General features: G+C 35.0%; 1 protein-coding gene across 1 annotated transcript; it reads right to left on the bottom strand.

Annotated features, from left to right (window-relative positions):
- Nucleotides 1–413: 413 nt before the first annotated feature.
- LOC149797794 (uncharacterized) lies at nucleotides 414–6,428 on the bottom strand. The gene is made up of 3 exons (XM_089962765.1): nucleotides 6,163–6,428; nucleotides 4,268–4,441; nucleotides 414–842 (listed from the first exon to the last, which is right to left on the bottom strand). The coding sequence occupies exons 1-3, from the start codon at nucleotides 6,383–6,385 to the stop codon at nucleotides 616–618; spliced, it is 624 nt and encodes a 207-aa protein (XP_089818891.1). The 5' UTR covers nucleotides 6,386–6,428; the 3' UTR covers nucleotides 414–615.
- Between the last annotated feature and the right edge of the window lie 12,421 nt (nucleotides 6,429–18,849).

Below are 18,849 nucleotides of genomic sequence, written 5' to 3'. Positions count from 1 at the left end.
TGTTGTGAATGAAATCACATGCCAAGGAAAAGCAGTATTTCTAAGTCGCAGAAACCTAGTTTTAGGGCTAAAATGAATTCTTATCGTAAGTGATTCAAAACAACAAGTTGAAATCAAACGAAAGTTAGAATTTATGTTGATCTTGCTTGCAAAAGGAAAGGACAATAATTCCATTCCATTTAAACGGAATTTTACTAAGTTTAATGTAGGGATTAAAAACAAAGTATCCACCCATGATTGTCATTCATGCAATATATTTGCAGAAAATCATTTCTATCTGCAGAGTCCATTTTACGATATCCTACTGTTCTCATGTTTGAATTCACTTATTGCGGAATTTTTAATTTCACGCCCTTTGATACTGTCCACGTATATAAAGCAATATAATCGAATTAACAACTCTAAAAACTATATTTAAAAATAAATATATTCTCAAAAACAAACAATATCATATTTCTTCGTTGCTTTTTGTTATAATTTATGTTTCACATACGGAATCGTGTTCTCTTACTATCAGCTCTTCTGTTATACGAAATAAAAGAAACAGAATAGCGTCTCTTTGTCCATAATGAAAAAAATGTTGACATCGAAGATTAATATTTAAGAATCCGCTCTTTAAATCACTGCATTGTGGAAATGAGTGAATTGCGGCTGAGCGTCTCTTCGAAGTATCGACGGAAGTGCAAGCTCCATCCCACAGACACCGAGGGAGACAAGACAACCTACACCGAAGATGATCATCGAATAAGGTGCACCAATCATGTCTCTGACAACTGGGGATTCAGCCACTAAATCGAGGATAACAGTCGCCATACGACCAATGACAATAAATCCAAGTAGAGCTGAAAGAAATAAGTATGGTGCCATTAAATAATTGAAGTTTTAGGCGATATTTGAATATAGGTAACAAATAAAGTGAAATAAAGATGGGAGAGTCATACATATTTGGTCAGAAACCATTCAAAGAGCAGATACTGCTCAGCTAGCAACAATAAAGATTTTGGTTGCATCAGTTTTACTTGTTTGTTTTGATACGTTTTCTGTTCTTGTTATGTTGTGTTTAAATAGAATTTATTCAGTGTTTAGATACAGAAGAATCACTAACATTTCATAAGTATATACTAAGCTAAGAGACTGATCGTGTATTTGCAACTTAAACTGAATTTTCATGTGTTCGTTTTTGGAAAGTTAGCTATCAAGATTTTTTGAGCTACCGCGTTTTCAAACTCAAATCCAAATATGAGCCATGGAGCTGTAATTGCACATTTTATTTTACAATCAAACCAAAAAGTTTTACAATCATACATCATCATTAAAGTCAATTAATTGGGGAATCATAATCAGATTTGCAATATGCATGCCAGCTTCAACGTAAAACGGAATATATGCGCAGCTCTAAGCTCCAGGCTATAGGGGGTTTCACGGTTAGTATCCCCCCATGAAAACACCAGAGGGCATCTCGATGCAATTCACTTCCGGATAGTTCAATCAATTAAGATGGCAGATGTAGATCAAGAAAATGTGACAGATCACTCTCATTGTGCAAGCAGCATCGATATCTCACTATCTTAAAAAAAATTCTATCAATATCTGATCAATTGTTTTTACATCTTTATTTTTTTTTCTCTCTAACTTGCACTGATCCCAGCTTTCAAATAAATATTCTTTGCATACTTCAGAACATTTTATCTCTCCATTACTAACTTATGCTCTAGTTTGCATTATTTGATTGTGCGAAAGTGTATTGCTGCGTTAAAAGCTCTTGCAATTTATCTCGCTTGAAGAATAATTAAAATATTTGTAATTTTTACAGATTCAATCATAGCAGTTAATGGAGGTTGAACGACAACGAGAAACGAATTCTAACTTCTTAAGGTTTTTTTATTATTGATTTAGAATGTTGCTTTTCTATTAATGTTTATTATATTGTTCACGAAAAAACTTGAGTTTTTTTCTCAAAATGCACAAATGTCAACCACGCTTGAAAAGACAGGCGCACGTACGAGTCTCCTTGATGATTATTTTAATTTTATTTCCTTGAACGGTTGGAATTCTTAGAGTATACAATTTGAAGAAATATCGATGTTAGACACACTATGCATGTATAGGACATTTGTGGCTCTCACCTATCTGCCTCTCTGTCTGTATGTATGTCTGTCTGCTTACAACTAGTGCATGGGTATGTATATCCGCGAATGAATGTGTGTTCGCATACGTATATATTCCATAAACATACTTCTGGTTAAAAACGAGTATAAAATGATACTAAGATAGGGAATATTGGTTTCTTGCTGAGACGTCTCACGTCAGCGTGAGCCTAAATCAAATTGCTCCGTAACACAAGAAACACGCCAGGGCGAAAAGGCGTAAGGTCGTTTATAAAGGATAGCACGAGAAATGTTATAGTTATTAGTAAATGGTAATTTTTATTCTGTTTCCGTCTTCAAAGGCATTTACTCTAATATATCACTTTTAATTTTAAACTTTATTAATTTTAAGTCGGTAGCACTCTTGACAGCTTTGATGTTTTAAACGGTTTTGGGGAGAGAAGACCTAATTACATACAAGGAAAACGCTAACTCTGGACAGATGACCATATACTTTTCACGTAGGGAAACCAAAAATTAAACCCGGGGTCGTTGGAGTGCATAGCAAGCGCGTTTTCTCTTTGCTACACATGCCCAAAATGTATTCAGTGCTACCTTTCGCTCTTTCCATTATAGAGGTGTGCGGTATTACCGGTTTGCCGGTTTACCGGTTTACCGTGGATATTTTTTTTACGGCGGTACATACCACGGTATTTTTTCACTGTATTGGTACGTAGAGAGTTTCCTTCAGTAAGGAATGTACAGAAATACCCGAAGAATATTGGTACGACTTAATGATGTTAACAGAGTGTTTTCATTATTCGTGGCAAAGTAGTTTTAAATAATTATCCTTTTTTAAAGTAAATGTTGTATCTATTACAAATGAATCAAAACTACAAATATACTTATATTTATGATCCTTATGTTTATTTTGCTATATATCAGATCAAGATATTTTTCCCGCTGTTAAAGTGACCCAGAACATAAACTTGCTGGTCCTTAATATAATTGCGGTATACTGAGGTTATATCGTGGTACCTAGCTCTACACATCAATCCACTTGATTTCTTTAGAATAAATTCTGCGATGATATAGGAGCAAGGTCAATATTAGTCCGATAAATCACCCCCACCCCCACCCCCCTGTTGATACTGATGGACGATATGTAAGTCTGAGGACATTCGTTCATTAGAATGTGCAATTTTGCTGCGTGGATATCTTTCTCGAACAAATCTGCGTACATTTTGACACATTTACCGGTTTTAGTAACAGCCATTTTCTAGCGCGAAATTAAAAATGGCCACATGACAGATGGTTGTGCTGTTCCACGTGGATTTACAGGTCACCAAACACAGGATTTACTCCGGAAATATAATGTACAGGTCACCAAAAGAATCTTTCAGCCGACGGTTTGCTCCACAGCCACAAGAAATACTGGTAAGTGTATTAAATGTACACCAATGTGTGCAGCCAAAATTTGCTGCAGATAATTACAGATTTTAATGAATAGATGATATAAGCCACTAACCAAAACATCAATATCATCACGGGTGAAGGGCTGATGTATCGGCCTAGGCCAATACATGGCCTGAAAAAAACTTGCAATGAACTCAAATTAGATATATAAATATGAAAATTTATACATACATGCATGCAGCAGAATGTTTGAATATTCTAGTATCTAAATTGTTTCAAGTTCTTACATTTCAAGCGACAATGACTTATCTCCGCTATGTTAAAATAAGTCAAAATGTATATTCGATAATTGAATTTTTAAAAGTTGTAGTTTTAAAAATTGTTTATTGTATTTTGTCTTGTCAAATTGACAAGTGAAAATTTGTCTTCGAAAACGTTGAGAAACGTCCATGACTATTATCGTATTCTCAGAATTTTATAAGCACTAAATGCAGGAACAAACTCCAAGGGCAAACATCTAAACATTACGTTAGTTTAGTTATTGTAAATCCAGAGTCTTGTAAATTGCAGGGTCTTCGTAAATTTTGTTCCATTACAAGTATATATTTCCGAGGCATAGATATTCTCTTAGCATTATATCTCATTTCGAGATATGGGAATTGAGCTGAAGTTTCTTGCTCGTAAATGTGGAGAATATGGGACTGCAACTATGCAGACTGACAAAATAGTATTAAATACACTTGTACTTGGTTGAACTGACTTACCTGACCCAATGGATACAGAAGCTCCTAAGTATGCCAACACATTGGTGCGGTTCCAGTTGTTGCTTTTCGCTACACAAATCACGAACGTTTGGGCAGTCAGGAGGCCGACCGAAAGCAAGGCACCAATGAAACTGAGAGTGGCTTCAGCCTGGTACTCCCTCCATGCCAACGAGCCTAAAATGACAAGAGGGGTTTTCCCCTCTAGGATTAAATCGGTTTTCAAAACCCCAAAAAATTATATTTCGAAAAGAAAAAACTTTTTGAGGTAATTATATAAATGTTCTAATAATAATAATAATAAAATAACAACAACAACAACTGTGAGATTGCAGCACTAATTAAAACTTAAATAAATGGTACATTTTCTTCAATTTATGACATTCGTAATCCCCCCACCTATATTTTCACCTGTTCCAATCAACCTCGATTCTCTCCTTGGAGCTATAAATTAATACTGCTATTAGCTTTTGTTGTTTTTTGTTATCTAAACAAAATTAAATATTATAAATGCCAAAGACAGGCACGTTTTGAAGCGAAAAATGAACGTATCAATAAAATAAAATATGCGTAGCCTTATCACTCACATGCAGGAAGTCAAAAATTAGGTAACCAGAGCTATGTATAACCTGCCAATGTCAAAAACGCTGTGTCATTTAATGGTGACACCGTATTCCCTGGTAAGTGTCACTATGTCACGTTTACCGCTGACATTACCGCCAGTGAATGCTATAAATGCCAGTCAACGTAATTCCTAAAACCAATTGTGACATTTACCGTCGGTAATTTTGATATATAATTTTAACAGTGTATACTGAAGATCTGTAGATATCACAATAGTACTTTTGTGAATAAAGTGGTAATGTTGGACTTTTCTTGGCAACTACTACACCAAACTATATGAACATTTGCCAAAACAGTATCACAAACGTTTGAAGAAAAATCGGTAAAAATACATATGCACGGACAGAAAGAAAACGGGAAAACTGTCGAATAAACAGACACATGGATTAAACAAAGTACAACTATAGACGGCTTCATGATCGATCGCAGTGCCTCTACAAAAGAGATGATGTCATAGGGCAAAGCCAAAATATAGACGATAATGATTTTTTGACTTTTAAATCTGAGGTTCTTGTTGCTCAACGACAACTGTCACAATTGTGACGTTTATAGGCGAAGTGACAACAGTAAATGGTACGATGACGTAAGTGTCAACACGTGTCATCCGAGGATTTAAACGAATTCTCCTGCTCCAGAAATATTCAGTTTGTGTCGCTGGGTCATAACTTGTAAAGTAAGGAAATCATCACGCCAGAACTTCATGCACATTTAATGGACATTCGAAAACGAATTTCAGATACATGCAACCGTATGTTTTGTTTAACCCCAGGGACTTGGCTCCAAAGGCACAGATGATAGTGGCAGAGAAGAAAAAAAAAGAGTCAAATATTGTCTTAACTATTTAATATTTCTCCACCGTTACATTGTTGTTTATCTTGTTCATATTCCGAAGTAAACTGATCAATTGTCCAACATACGTTGTACAGGTTTCGAAATCCTCAAAAATCAACACAGAACATCCAGACCATTTTATTATGGGGTCGATAAATATGAATTTGTTTAGCATGCATAATTTATGAAGCAATTCTTTGTTGATATTTCTATTGCATAAAGCATATAGTAGATAACTGAAAGAAAATGGGTTCGATCACCTACATTATTCAAGAAAGAGAACGCACTTGAGTATTATCACCTGGTCATGTATTGCAAAAGCAGATTCAAGACATATATCAATCTGAAAAACATTATATGGGAGTGGGGGGGGGGGGGGTAGAAAGAAACACGCAAGAAAATTATTTCGGTTTACAACATATACATATGGATTCCATCCTTACCCAACCCTTTCGATTCTGTTTCATACTCAGCCAAAATTTTCTCCATTGTGGTTGACAGGCACACTTGTCGATTGCACATTTCTACGTTCCATAAGCCAATATGTAGAGAGCCTTCGTCCACGTTCATCACAAACCATGCTGGCAGAGCAAATCCAACCACCTGAAGTACAATGACTATTCCAGCAAGCCCAGTGGCTGCCAAAACAAATACTTTTCTTGCCATGCCTTGAGTAAGAGCTCTCGATTCAGGTAATCTAAATTGTCTTTTCTATATATTTTGCACACAGCACTTCGGGCTTTTTGTATAGACCTTTTGTATTCAAACATAGCTGTATCAAGTGTCGTTGAAATAAGAAGATTTAAATGGTCCGTTTGAGGTATCTTGCACACGGTACCAATATTGTGCACTGTATATCGACTGTTAAAATATACGATACGGTGTGTATTGCGTATGGATAAACATCATTCATTCACCATGGATGACAAGCAATGCTTTAAAAGCCATTTACGTGGTAAATGGCATTAGATTTAAACCAACCAACACGTTTCCTCAGTCATGTATTACTTGACAATATTACATTTTTTCCACGCTGCGAAAACATATATGTCTCTCTTTGTCTTTTTAACCACTTATATAATCTATAGCGGGTGATTTCTGTTGATACGACATGAAAGATAGTTTGAAATGTTTTACGCTGTAGTTGAATGAAAGGCTGTGGTACACCTCTTCTTTTAAACTACAAATCAATAATGTCTGCTAGTTCTTGGTTGACAGTTCCAGTATAGGTTCGGTCGTCATGACGTCACTCGCTTAGCGCCCTACTTTCGGCCAGATTGTGAAGTGAAAACAATTTTTTTGTAACAGTACTGCAGCGTCATATATGTTCAATATTGCAAACCGTTCTGTTCTACCATTATTTTCTTTATTATTATTATTAATTAAGAACTACTGCAAAGTATTCTCTAAAAGCAGGTTATAAAACCATAAATATGTCTCTAGCTAATTATTTTTGTAATTTGAAAAGGTGCGGGATCGCGGTGATGTGCACGTGTCGCACACACACATATACATGACAATATCCGCCAATTAGTGTTACGACAGTTTGAAGACTATTTGCATTTTTGTTCGCATAGTGTGTAGTTTTCACTAATAAAAATGAGAAATATAAATACAAAGATCATAATATCAGCTAGTCATTTTTGTACTGTCTTAATAGAAACTTACTGTGGTGGAAATTAAAGAATGTCCTTAGAACTTGACAGCCGATCTTTGAATAATAATTTATTCAAATGGCCTAATGTAATGTGACCTGATGTTCACAACTGTCTCACACATACACCTAGAAATTTTTTTTTTAAATAAAATATTTTGTTGAATTAATTGTCTACCTTTTCGTTTAGCCTATTTTTTTCTTCTTCTAAATAACTCAGCTATATCAAATTAAAAAAAAGTAAGTTGTTATTACTTATGATCCTGAATCTATAGACCATTAACAATGTAATAATAATAATAATAATAATAATAATAATCGTTATTTGTAACACAAGCCATCAGACCAAATTACATGCATGTATACAAAATATCGAACAACAATAAAACATAACGATTCTAGGATTATTACACTGTTTCTCTCAATTTTAAAGATTTTGCTAGATAAATAACAAAATTATGTAGGATATTAATTTATTATTGATTATCTGGATAAAGTTATAAAACTTTATGATGTTGGCATTACAAATAATGTATTAATGTCGTCAACCTTTGTGTCAACTATCCAAGAAATATCTCTGCGCATTGCATTATTCAATGCCCAGTCAGTAGGACCACCGGAAAAGCGAACAGAAATAGTTAATTTTATCAACGACCAAAATGTTGACATATTTTTCTTGACAGAAACATGGCTAAAAACATCAGGCGATGAGCCCAAGTGTGCGGATCTAACACCCACTGGTTACTCCATGAAGTCGTTCCCCCGTAATTATAGCGGAGGTTGAATTGCTGTCATCACAAAGAACTCCATGATAAAACGTCTTAACTACACCACAACATTCAATTTCGACCACACATCGTTTGAATTAGTCCAAACTACACTCACACTGGAGCAAAGGTCGGTCCATTTTTTCTGCCTATACCGCCCTCCTCCTAGTAGAAAAAACAAGCTGGCTGACTCTCTCTTTTTGGAGCAGTTTCCGAATCTCATGGACTAGGGAAATTCGATAGGTGGCAACCTGATTATTCTTGGAGATTTCACCTTTCACTTTGACTGTCCCGGAAACTCAAATACATCAAAACGCTTAGATTCCATTAATGTTTTCAACCTCAAACAGTCAGTTAACCAACCCACCCATAAACATTGTCACATTTTAGACTGGATTCTTCATAGACCTATGATAACATTCTACGGTCCTCCCTGATATCCCATGACCTTGCATCAGATCACCTCTGCATTATATGCCATCTTGACGTATCAGTCCCTAACCCTCCACCTTTATCTGCTACTAAGAGAAACTTCCGTGTGATAAATAGAACCAAACTAATGCAAGACATCCAAGCTAACCTAACAACTTGCTTACCTCCTACCGCAGAACAACTCGATAACTGTCTGCGTTCATTACTTGACAAACATGCCCCAGCTACCAAGTGCAGAGTATCATTTCAAAAGTGTTCTCCATGGTATAGCAGTGTTAGGGACCAGCTTCGCACTGCTAAAAGAGACCGCCGTAAAGCTGAGAGGCTCTGGCTTTCCACCAGACTCACTATTCATAAGCAAATCTATGAAGTCGCTAAGAAGAAGGTCACAAATATAGTCCATGCTGCGAAATCAGCCCAATACAAACAAAGATCATGGAAATTTCCAGCTGCAAAGAGCTTTTCGAGATTACTAACAAGCTAATATCAAGGAACAAATCAACACCACTTCCAACTACCTTCTCTCCAGTCGACCTTCCGGACATGTTTGCAAATGTCTTCCGTGACAAAGTACAAACCATTGGAGATAAGCTTGACATCACAATTTCAATTGAATCTGTCTCTATGGACTTCGTAAGTACGATCGTGATGAAGAGTGCACAAAAGTCATGTGAACTTGATCCAGTTCCAACATCACTGCTGCTTGAGTGCTTAGATCCAGTATTGCCTTCACTAACTGATGTTATTAATACCTCTCACTCATCTGGGGAATTCCCATCATTTTTGAAAACTGCCATTGTAAAGCCTCTGCTGAAGAAACCAACACTAGACCATAACGATTTCAAGTACTACCGCCCAGTTTCTAATATTCATTTGAAAAATCTTAGAAAAGGTTGTTCTATCCCAGCTTGTATCTCATCTAAATTCAAACAGTCTTTTTAGTAATGTACAATCTGCATATCGCCCTTGCCACAGTACTGAAACTACTTTTCTAAAAGTAGTTAATGACATTCTCTCTGCGTTGGATAGCGGAAATAGTATAGTCTTCACCCTCCTTGATTTGTCTGCAGCATTTGACACAATAGACCATGATATGTTACTTCACCGACTCCAAGATGTATTTGGCATTCATGATACAGCCTTACTGTGGTTCAAGTCCTGCTTGGTCAACAGGACACAAATTGTATCTGCAAATGGAGTACACTCCAGCCCAGTTGATCTATGTTGTGGTGTTCGACTGGGGTCTGTTCTTGGACTTGTTCTCTTCATTCTGTACGCTCAGTCGCTCTCAAGTGTCATAGATCATCGTCCAGTGTCTCACCAATTGTACGTTGATAACACCCAAATATACAAATCTAGCCACCCAACTAAAGTTGATGCTACCATCCAAGGTGTAGAGAGGTGCATTTCTGATGTGAAATCATGGATGACATGTAACAAGCTGCAGATGAATGATGATAAAACTGAGGTCATTCTGATCACAACACAAAGACTTTCTCATTCACATCCTTTACCTCAAACAATAAATATCAGCAACGCCAACATTAAATTCACACAATCAGTATGAAACCCAGGTGTTATTCTGGACAGTACTCTCACATTGTACCAACATGTTATGAACATATGCAAGGCTGCATATCTTGAGCTGAGATGCATCACCTCAATTCGCAAATATCTTTCAGTTGATGCCACTAAAACACTTGTGTGTTCATTAGTACTTTCAAGACTGGACTATTGTAACTCATTTCTGTCTGGTTCATCTTAATATCTACTCCAGAAACTTGGAAATTTGTTCTCTGTGCTACATTTCACTGTCGGACTCTAGTCCAACATACCTATCTGACCTCATCCATGTGTACACACCAGCAAGATACTTAGGCTCGTCTTCTGACAATCGTATACTCATTATTTCCACTATGAAAACAGTCATATGGACAGCGTTCTTTTGCATACCAGGGCCCAGCAACGTGGAATGAATTGTCCACTGAACTTAGACACAAAGACACAGTGATCACATTCAAGAGGGCTCTCAAAACTCACTTATTTCGACTGCAAGAACAAACTTAAAGACTTAATAATGTTTCTACCTGAAATATTCTCAGCATGTTTTTTTTATTATTTTTTTAACGTTTTTTCTAATTTCATGTTGTTTGTTTTTGTAATAATATTATTATGTTTCTTATCTTATAGGTGTTGTCTAATGTTGTAAAGCGCTTAGAACTTCTAAAGATTAGGCGCTATACAAAGTCCTCATTATTATTATTATTATTAATGTACAGACGCTTTTCTCATACATGGGACGTTTGACAGCAAAGTGAAATTCATCTTCTATATCTGTACAAAAAGAGCACAATCTATCTGCACAGTGGGTATTTTATACATACCTATATTTGCCATTGTGGGAAAATCTTCCATTTTTGAACACGCATCGTAGGCTAACACTGTACAAAGATTTCAAATAATCTCTATATTAATGAAAACTCATAGTGTTTCTGATCTTATTATAAAATCGTAATCTATCCATTGAATTTGGCTCTCCATGTAGGTCTTGTTGAAAATATCTTTACAACACTGTTAATATGATGAGATATAGTTTTAAAAATAGATAAAAGGCGTTCTCACCACTGTTACGTATATTTGACTTAATTTATATTTGGTTTCATTTAATTGTTTGTAAGTTTTAAAATCATTTTATTTTTAATTTCATTCCCTGTCAAAATGATGTAGTTTTGTTTACTAGGAACTCGATATTTTTTCAGAAAACAGTTTGACCTCGACTCTTCATATTCCTAATTATCCTGCTGGTAAGTACTAAACTTTTCTAAATGTGGATTTTGGATCGTCCTCCACTGTAGATGAACAGCAAAATATGCAGATTTCAAAAGAGAAATTACTCACCTCTATCGTCTGGAAAAGGAAGCCTGAAGAATAATTCTTAGAGTTGCTATGCCTGGTATTATTATTATTGGTGTCTCTTGTAGAATCTGCTGAAATCGCTTTCTTGTGAGCGGTCAGCTGCATTAATAATGCACAGACAGTTATTCAACTTTCAAAACAACCTTAGTTGAAGCATCTTGTGTGGAGTGTGCTCCATATCCATGTATACCTGGTCAGATAAGTACACGGCTTCTTGTGGTTTTGAGTATGAAATGTGCAGATAGCGATATGTCAGTATATTAACATCATATAAACGGAAAATATAAATAAAGTTCTGAAAAAGCATGAAAATATTATAGTTCAAAATTTTCACATTCCAGTATATTTACCGTGAGTTCGGCACCGTTGTACTGAAGAGGTAAAATGTATACAAAAGCATCTGAGAATCCAGAAATAGTCGGTTTGTGTTATTTCTAGTATTATATAAACAACAGTTAAGACTGTGACAGTAAACTACTTTAGTTATAAAAAAAATAACTCTAAAACTCTAGTTATGTTTGTTTTTTAACTGAACTTTGCTTTTTATTTGCCAACAAAGACTTAGGTTTATGACAATTTTCGACCAGAGTAAATGTTAAAAAGATGTTGCTTTGATTGCTGAAACAATCATTTAGTATCCAATACATTGTGCTTTATATGGACAGAAAATAAAATGTACTACTTCCTATTTTAGCTTCAGTATCGTAAACGTCTGACTAGTAAGCAAATAGTTTTTTATATTACTCATGGAAGAGCTGGAATCAAGTATTTCGACCCGTGTTAATGAAAGAATTGTTAAGAAATAAAAAATTCTTTTAATTAATTTGAAATAACAATACTTATAGTGTTAAGAATTTCGTGACAGGCCTAGAAGAAGTAACTGCGCTTGGGTGGCCAGAAATATGGATGCACTGTGTGGCAGTGATAAATAAAGCCAAAAATTTAAAAACGGGAGAAAAATTTGCACATCTTTCATTTTTAAACTAATTTAAATTTATTAAAGAACTGGACACTTGGTTTTGCTAAATTTGAGCAAAATATCCCTTTTTCCACACTTAGTCTCTGTATTTTTGTCACCCAAACGTTGTTCCGAATGACCATTCCCATAACAGTTTTACACATGCATTTAAGTCTAAATAAGTAAAGTAATCATTATTAGCAGGTTCTTCAAAGGAACATTGCATAAGAAACATCATCGTTTATTAAAATTGTATTGAGACACACACACACACACACACACACACACACACACATTATGTTAAATATAACATACATAGTCAATAGTTCTTTGAGTGTGGGTTAAATATTAGTATCATTATCAACAAAGGTAAACATATTTATTGGGGCATGTGTAAGGATAATGCTATTCCACATGGATAAACCTGTTGTAACTAGTGTTTACTAAATTCTTTATTATAATTTTAGTAACAGATTTTATGTTTACAATTTAGAATTTTCTAGAAATGACATTTTGACCCTCGTCCTTGTTGCAATATTTTCTTAGTTTTTATATATGATGTTGTTTACTTGAGAAATTATTCATTCTAGCGACAACATTTGAACCAGAATCACTTGTATTGTATTCAATTTTAATTTTGATTGATTTATTTATTCAAGTTGTTATTAACTGGAATTACAAAGTGCTCAGTAATATTATTGAACATAGACTTTAACTTGGAACTATAGCCAGTTCGTACAAAGATATCTTGGATTATATTATAGTGATTTATGAAAAGACTGCTGGCACATCTCCACGTCACAGGCCACTACAGGCACATCAACATATTCAGAGTTGAAGCTTTTTGGAGCACCACTGGATTTATTCATTAGGATTTGTGACAAAACTATTGGACTATTTGGATTAAATTCATAATACTATAAATTCTTTTTAAATTTTTACTCAGCATTCTACGGAAAAATTATTTGATGAATTATACAAAACTTGTTGGTTTTCGCTCTTTCCTATTATCTATTATTTAGGTTAAGACCAGATTCATTATATATATATATATATATATATATATATATATATATATATATATATATATATATATATATATATATATATATATATATATTTATATATATATATATGTCACAGAATTAGGCAAAGAAATAACTTGGTTTTGCCTTTGAACTATTTGACTATTTCTCGTTGTACAACGCTATCTAGGGTGAATACGTGTTTTTTCAGGTAAGCGACTGTATTAACATGTACCTAGCCAGAAATTACTTCTGACGAAGGAACATTAATAACATGATATGCACGGGTATTTTACCCTGACTTTTGCTCACTCTCATATGGGTTCAAGTAAGATCAATTTCTAAAACCGACACTGGTCGTTTTGGATCACGTCAAGGAGTGTACGCTCTTCGTTGTTCTCCAGCCATAGGGGTAAGTGTTAAATTTACATTTTCATTTGATATGCAAAGCTTTTTCGGTTTGTAATGTCTTATCGCGTAATAATGCATTTATTACAACGCAGATTTGAACTTTGAATTACAAGTCACTATTAGAGGTTAAAGTATTATCATATATATAGAGATTATCCAGAAACTATTGTTATGACCAATTTGGTTTTATTGTAGCTGATTGTATCTGTCGCTGTGATTGTGGCCATGATTCTGATTGTGACTGTCACTGTGATTGTGACTGTGAATATGACTAGAGCTGTCTGAAGCTGTCTAAAGTTGTTTAGAGCTGTCTGGAGTTTCCAGAGTATTTAAGGCTGCGTGCTGTCGATACGTATGTATGTATGCATGTACGTAAGTCTGTGCCACGGACGTAGACGTAGCAAATTAAAAAGGGTGATGTATGCTGTCTGTACGTGTGTATACGTATGACTGTACATGTGGTGGATCCATAAAGGGTGCGAACGGCCGATAAGAGTGTGGGCCAACGCAAGGAATCTTTTGACTGTACAAGGGGTCCAGAAGCATACGTTTGGTTCAATTGTTATTCCAATTGCATTTTTATGTTCATAAGATTATTTTGAATCTTAGTTGTGTTCATAAGATTATTTTGAATCTTAGTTGTGTTCATAAGATTATTTTGAATCTTAGTTGTGTTCATAAGATTATTTTGAATCTTAAGAGTTCATATTTGAGATTATGTCAGTCTCTCTTGTAGTGTAAAATACTGTTTGAAGTGTATCTGCAGTCCATGAGGTTTCTTGGATCTGTACTTCATATTGATTTAATATTTTGGTTTATTTTCAATGTGTGAATGTTGTGTAGTGATTTGAGTCAATCGTATGTTGAGAGCGTGAGAGAATCATTGCATTTTTACATCATATATTTTTCTTTATTAATTCGTTTCATAAATTTCCATCTTTCTCACATTGTGTTTGTCTTATTCATTTAGTCCAAAAACCCACTCGGTTTCTATTCTGCGGCAATATATTATATATATATATATACACACACACATACTTGCACCGCATTGGTAAATATTGTGTTGATTACTTATTTTGAATGGCAGATTATTTTCTCTACAAATATGACATATTCTCTTAAATGATCTGAAAATATTATATCTTCATTTTGGAAGGAAATATTGAGAGAAAACAGGGTTGTTCCTTTGATACTATTAAAAGTTTGCATTATCAGGAAAAGTACCAAAAGCAAGTCTTAAGAATCACGTTACCGTAACCAATACTGTAAGACCATCCTTAATAAATAACTCGATGGACCAAAACCAGTACGAATACTGGTGACACTTTCAACAGACAACTCAAGGAGAGCTTGAAAAATGTCTTGATAATCCAAATCACATGTTGGAGGAACTCTTTATAAAACTTTAACAATGATTGTTCAATATTATTAATCTCTATAAATCGACTGAAAATGCGATTCAAGGTCTTACTAATGCAGCATTATACCTTGTCAGTTATAATGCTGATATTGATAATGATCCCTACTGACAAAATAAAACCACGTGATAAATTTGAAAAATGAAAAGCCCTGTGGAATTTATATCCTTTTTAATAAACTGATAAGGTGATCTGTATTACTAACTATTCATCACTTCCATTGCCTTTTTCAATATGACCCTTAAATCTGGATTCCCCCCTCCCCTTTAAAAAGGACATTTTTCTTTTCGTAATTTATGTTTCTCCGACAATATTAACATTAGGAATTAATTCACGCTACCTCCCAAATCCATCCAGCCATGAAAAATGAAAATAAATAAAAAATAAAACAAATAGTCTAAAACAAATCATCTATATAAATAAATAAATAAACTAAAACATAAATCATAATTGGTGCCAATGTCTTCTCCCCCAAAGAGCCAGAGAATTTTTTTACTCAGCTGAAGAATCAAGGTCCACAATGGAACACTGCCGTTCTCCCCACACCAATGTAACAGATCATTTTCCTTCCAATGATTTCAGAAATAAGGGCCTAATTCTAGTGTGCATGATCCTCTCCAAAATTTGAGTGTTTAGCTCCAATCTGCGCAAGGCTTTCCAGTAAGAGCTAGGTGTGAAGGAAGCAGAAGTCACTCTCGACAGGGATGGAGACCCGTAATCTCGCATGGTTTGTACAAACATTAAGAGTTTTTAAAGGACTTTATAAACGTTTACAAGACTGGGATTTTTTTCAAGGAAAGTGAACTTTCTCTATATATTACTTTCAGTATTGCATAAGTATGTACAAAAGTTGATGACCCCCCCACACACACACACAAAAACCACACCAAAAACAAACATCAGCACCACTAATGCAAAGAAACTCTAATCCATTTTGTGTCTTTAGAGCAAACCAATTTTATCCAATTTTACTCATTACTTAATGTTTGAAAATACCATATTTAAGAATTAAATGTTCTCTATTCAGTTTAAACCGTTTTTTTTTTTCTTCTCAGATAAATTCAAGGAGATATTGCAAAATTCATCGAGGTTTGCAACATCTTCAAGAACTTTCAAAGATAAAACCATTAGTTGTAGGAAAATAAACCCAGAAAATTCAAGGATTTTCAAGTTAGTATAACAAAGTCTCGTTTGTTTGAGCATGCTATTAGCTTTCTGGATCTGCACAGGAACGTCTATTGCTTGATCATTGACCTACATCCTGTCCCATAAGTGAGGGCATTTAAAACTATAGTTTGCAGGTTTTATCTCTTTTTTTTGTTAATCACTCTCGTTTTCAGAGCTGCTGATGTAAAATCCCATGAAAGATTGATAGGTGGAGAGACTTCTCGGTGTGCAGTGCCTAAACGTTGCTTGAAAGCAAATTGGCCAAGTCATTAAGCCCACCCTAGATGTCATATCTGTGCTGTGATTTTGATTCTGGAGGTACCAACCAAGAAAATACCAGACCAGGACAATGAGATCTGTTGATATACCCCTCTTTCTAGTCTGCAGAGGTAATTGACCACTACTTGTTAAAGACTAAGGTTGCCACTTGCATGTATTTGCTTCAATGGGCTATAAACACAGTGACCCGACTTGCTTTACAATTATTTAAAAGTTGTCCTACATTTTAAAAGCAATCTTCCAGCAAAATAAGTTCTGCCAGGAATGAAAGGTATTTACTATAGCTTTCGTTTTCAGGATATTTATATGAAGGGCCCTCTGGCCCCAAAGGCCCTGGCCTAGTACGCCTTATTCAATGACGGTAGTGGCAAGCAATTGGCTGGATATAAAAATTATATCTCTTTGATCGCAGCTATAAAGATAAACTCTCTATTGTAGCACGTAGATAATTCAAGGCTGAAGAAAAAAAGTAGCTTTGTAAAGGGTATTAATATGATTGGTATCAGCCTACTGAATCGGCATTAAAATGTTGCCCGATTATCTGATCTGTTAGATGGGCAACCGGAATAGCTTGGATTGTCAAGGTGGTGGGTAGTCATTTAGGCTTCTCAGATGGATCTTTCTTTGATGGAACAGATGGCCATTTTGAATCCCAAGTTGCAGCTACAACTGACCACCGATGAAAAGTAGCAATGGTCAGCTAGTCAGTCAGATGCTGGTGCCAGTATAGTTGCAGATAGTATAAATGGTTGTGGAAGGAGAGATTGGCAAATAAACCCCATGTATGTATAGGCCATGCTCTGGCATTCAGATGGGCTAACAAAAAGATGGAGCATGTTCTCTTGTCACAACCATGTCAGCAGTGATAAAGGAAATCCCCTGGAGCCAACATCTGCAGTGTAATTTTTTGGATCAATCATGTTATCTGAAGTTCAACCAACGAACGAGGTAGCAATATACTAAAATGTACATTATACTGTTCTACATGTATGAGTGGTCTGGAAGTGACACTTCCCAAATGCGAAGTCTGAGAAATCATGGAGGATCCATAAGGGCATCACTTACTATATTGGCAACAGACTCAGGGTTTGGATGAAGACTCAGTACTTCCATATCTGAGCAATTCAACTTTATGCATTTTTTCGTGCCTTTCAATTTGTTTCTGCAGAATTATAGGCTGTCTCTTCTAACCGTCTTGCAAAGTTTACATTAAGTACATTTAGTACGGAAAACAGCTCGAGTCGTGGAATAAACACACAATTAAATCCTACTCTGCCATATATCAATGTAATTTTGGCATGCAAACAGTAAAGATGGCATGTCTGGTGTTACAATAGTGGAGAAATTAGGATTTAGGGAGGTATACTCATACAATGTTACCAGTATCAAAGTCAAGCTATAAATTGGAAGACGTCTGGTATGTGGGTTACCAACTAGATTTGACAATGATCTAATTATATTGGAGGAGTTACTTCCCATAGGTACTATTTTAATCATCTGTGTGTGTTTGTGTATATATATATATATATATATGTGTGTGTGTGTGTGTGTGTGTGTGTGTGTGTGTGTGTGTGTGTGTAATGGGAAAGATATTTTTTCTGCTTTCCAGGAGATGTTATGTAGCGGAAGTAAATTTTAATTGATGATATAGAGAAAATTATTTTATTATGAAAGTTCATGACACTCATGGCAATGTTATTCTATACAATATATGGAGTTAGAATTGTGTGTGCATACCTAAATTATTTAATATCTTTCTGTATGATCTTGTTACAATATAAACAATACATATACTTCCACTCTAGAACAAAACAGCCTAACACATCTGCTCTCTGCTGAGGAATTATTATACAGGTAAAACCAGTTTTAACATGATTCCGCTTATAACATGATGGCAGCATGGCTCCCATTTTATAATTTAAGGTGACCTATCTTTTTAAAATCCTAAATAAATGCTCTTGGAAAAGCTGATTATTCATATCCCTAGCAGAATATAATGACCAAGAAGTTAGTTAAAACTGATGACATTGAAATTTCAATGCACATTTTCTATGGGGAAGTTTTTTAAATTTCTTTTTAATGCGATACTGCCTATATCGCAAT

Source organism: Sinohyriopsis cumingii, chromosome 6 (genome assembly GCF_028554795.1).
Source record: "Sinohyriopsis cumingii isolate HCF-2022 chromosome 6, ASM2855479v2, whole genome shotgun sequence".
NCBI lineage: Eukaryota > Metazoa > Mollusca > Bivalvia > Unionida > Unionidae > Sinohyriopsis > Sinohyriopsis cumingii.
This window is presented reverse-complemented; position numbering and strand designations above follow the sequence as displayed.

What these genes read in the sequence shown, in the direction of transcription:
- LOC149797794 (XM_089962765.1), bottom strand. Translation starts at nt 6,385, where the DNA reads ATGGCAAGAAAAGTATTTGTTTTGGCAGCCACTGGGCTTGCTGGAATA. An exon ending in AACAGAATCGAAAGGGTTGG is followed by an intron (nt 4,442 to 6,162) that starts GTAAGGATGGAA and finishes TTGTCATTTTAG; the next exon opens with GCTCGTTGGCATGGAGGGAG. An exon ending in TTCTGTATCCATTGGGTCAG is followed by an intron (nt 843 to 4,267) that starts GTAAGTCAGTTC and finishes TATTTCTTTCAG; the next exon opens with CTCTACTTGGATTTATTGTC.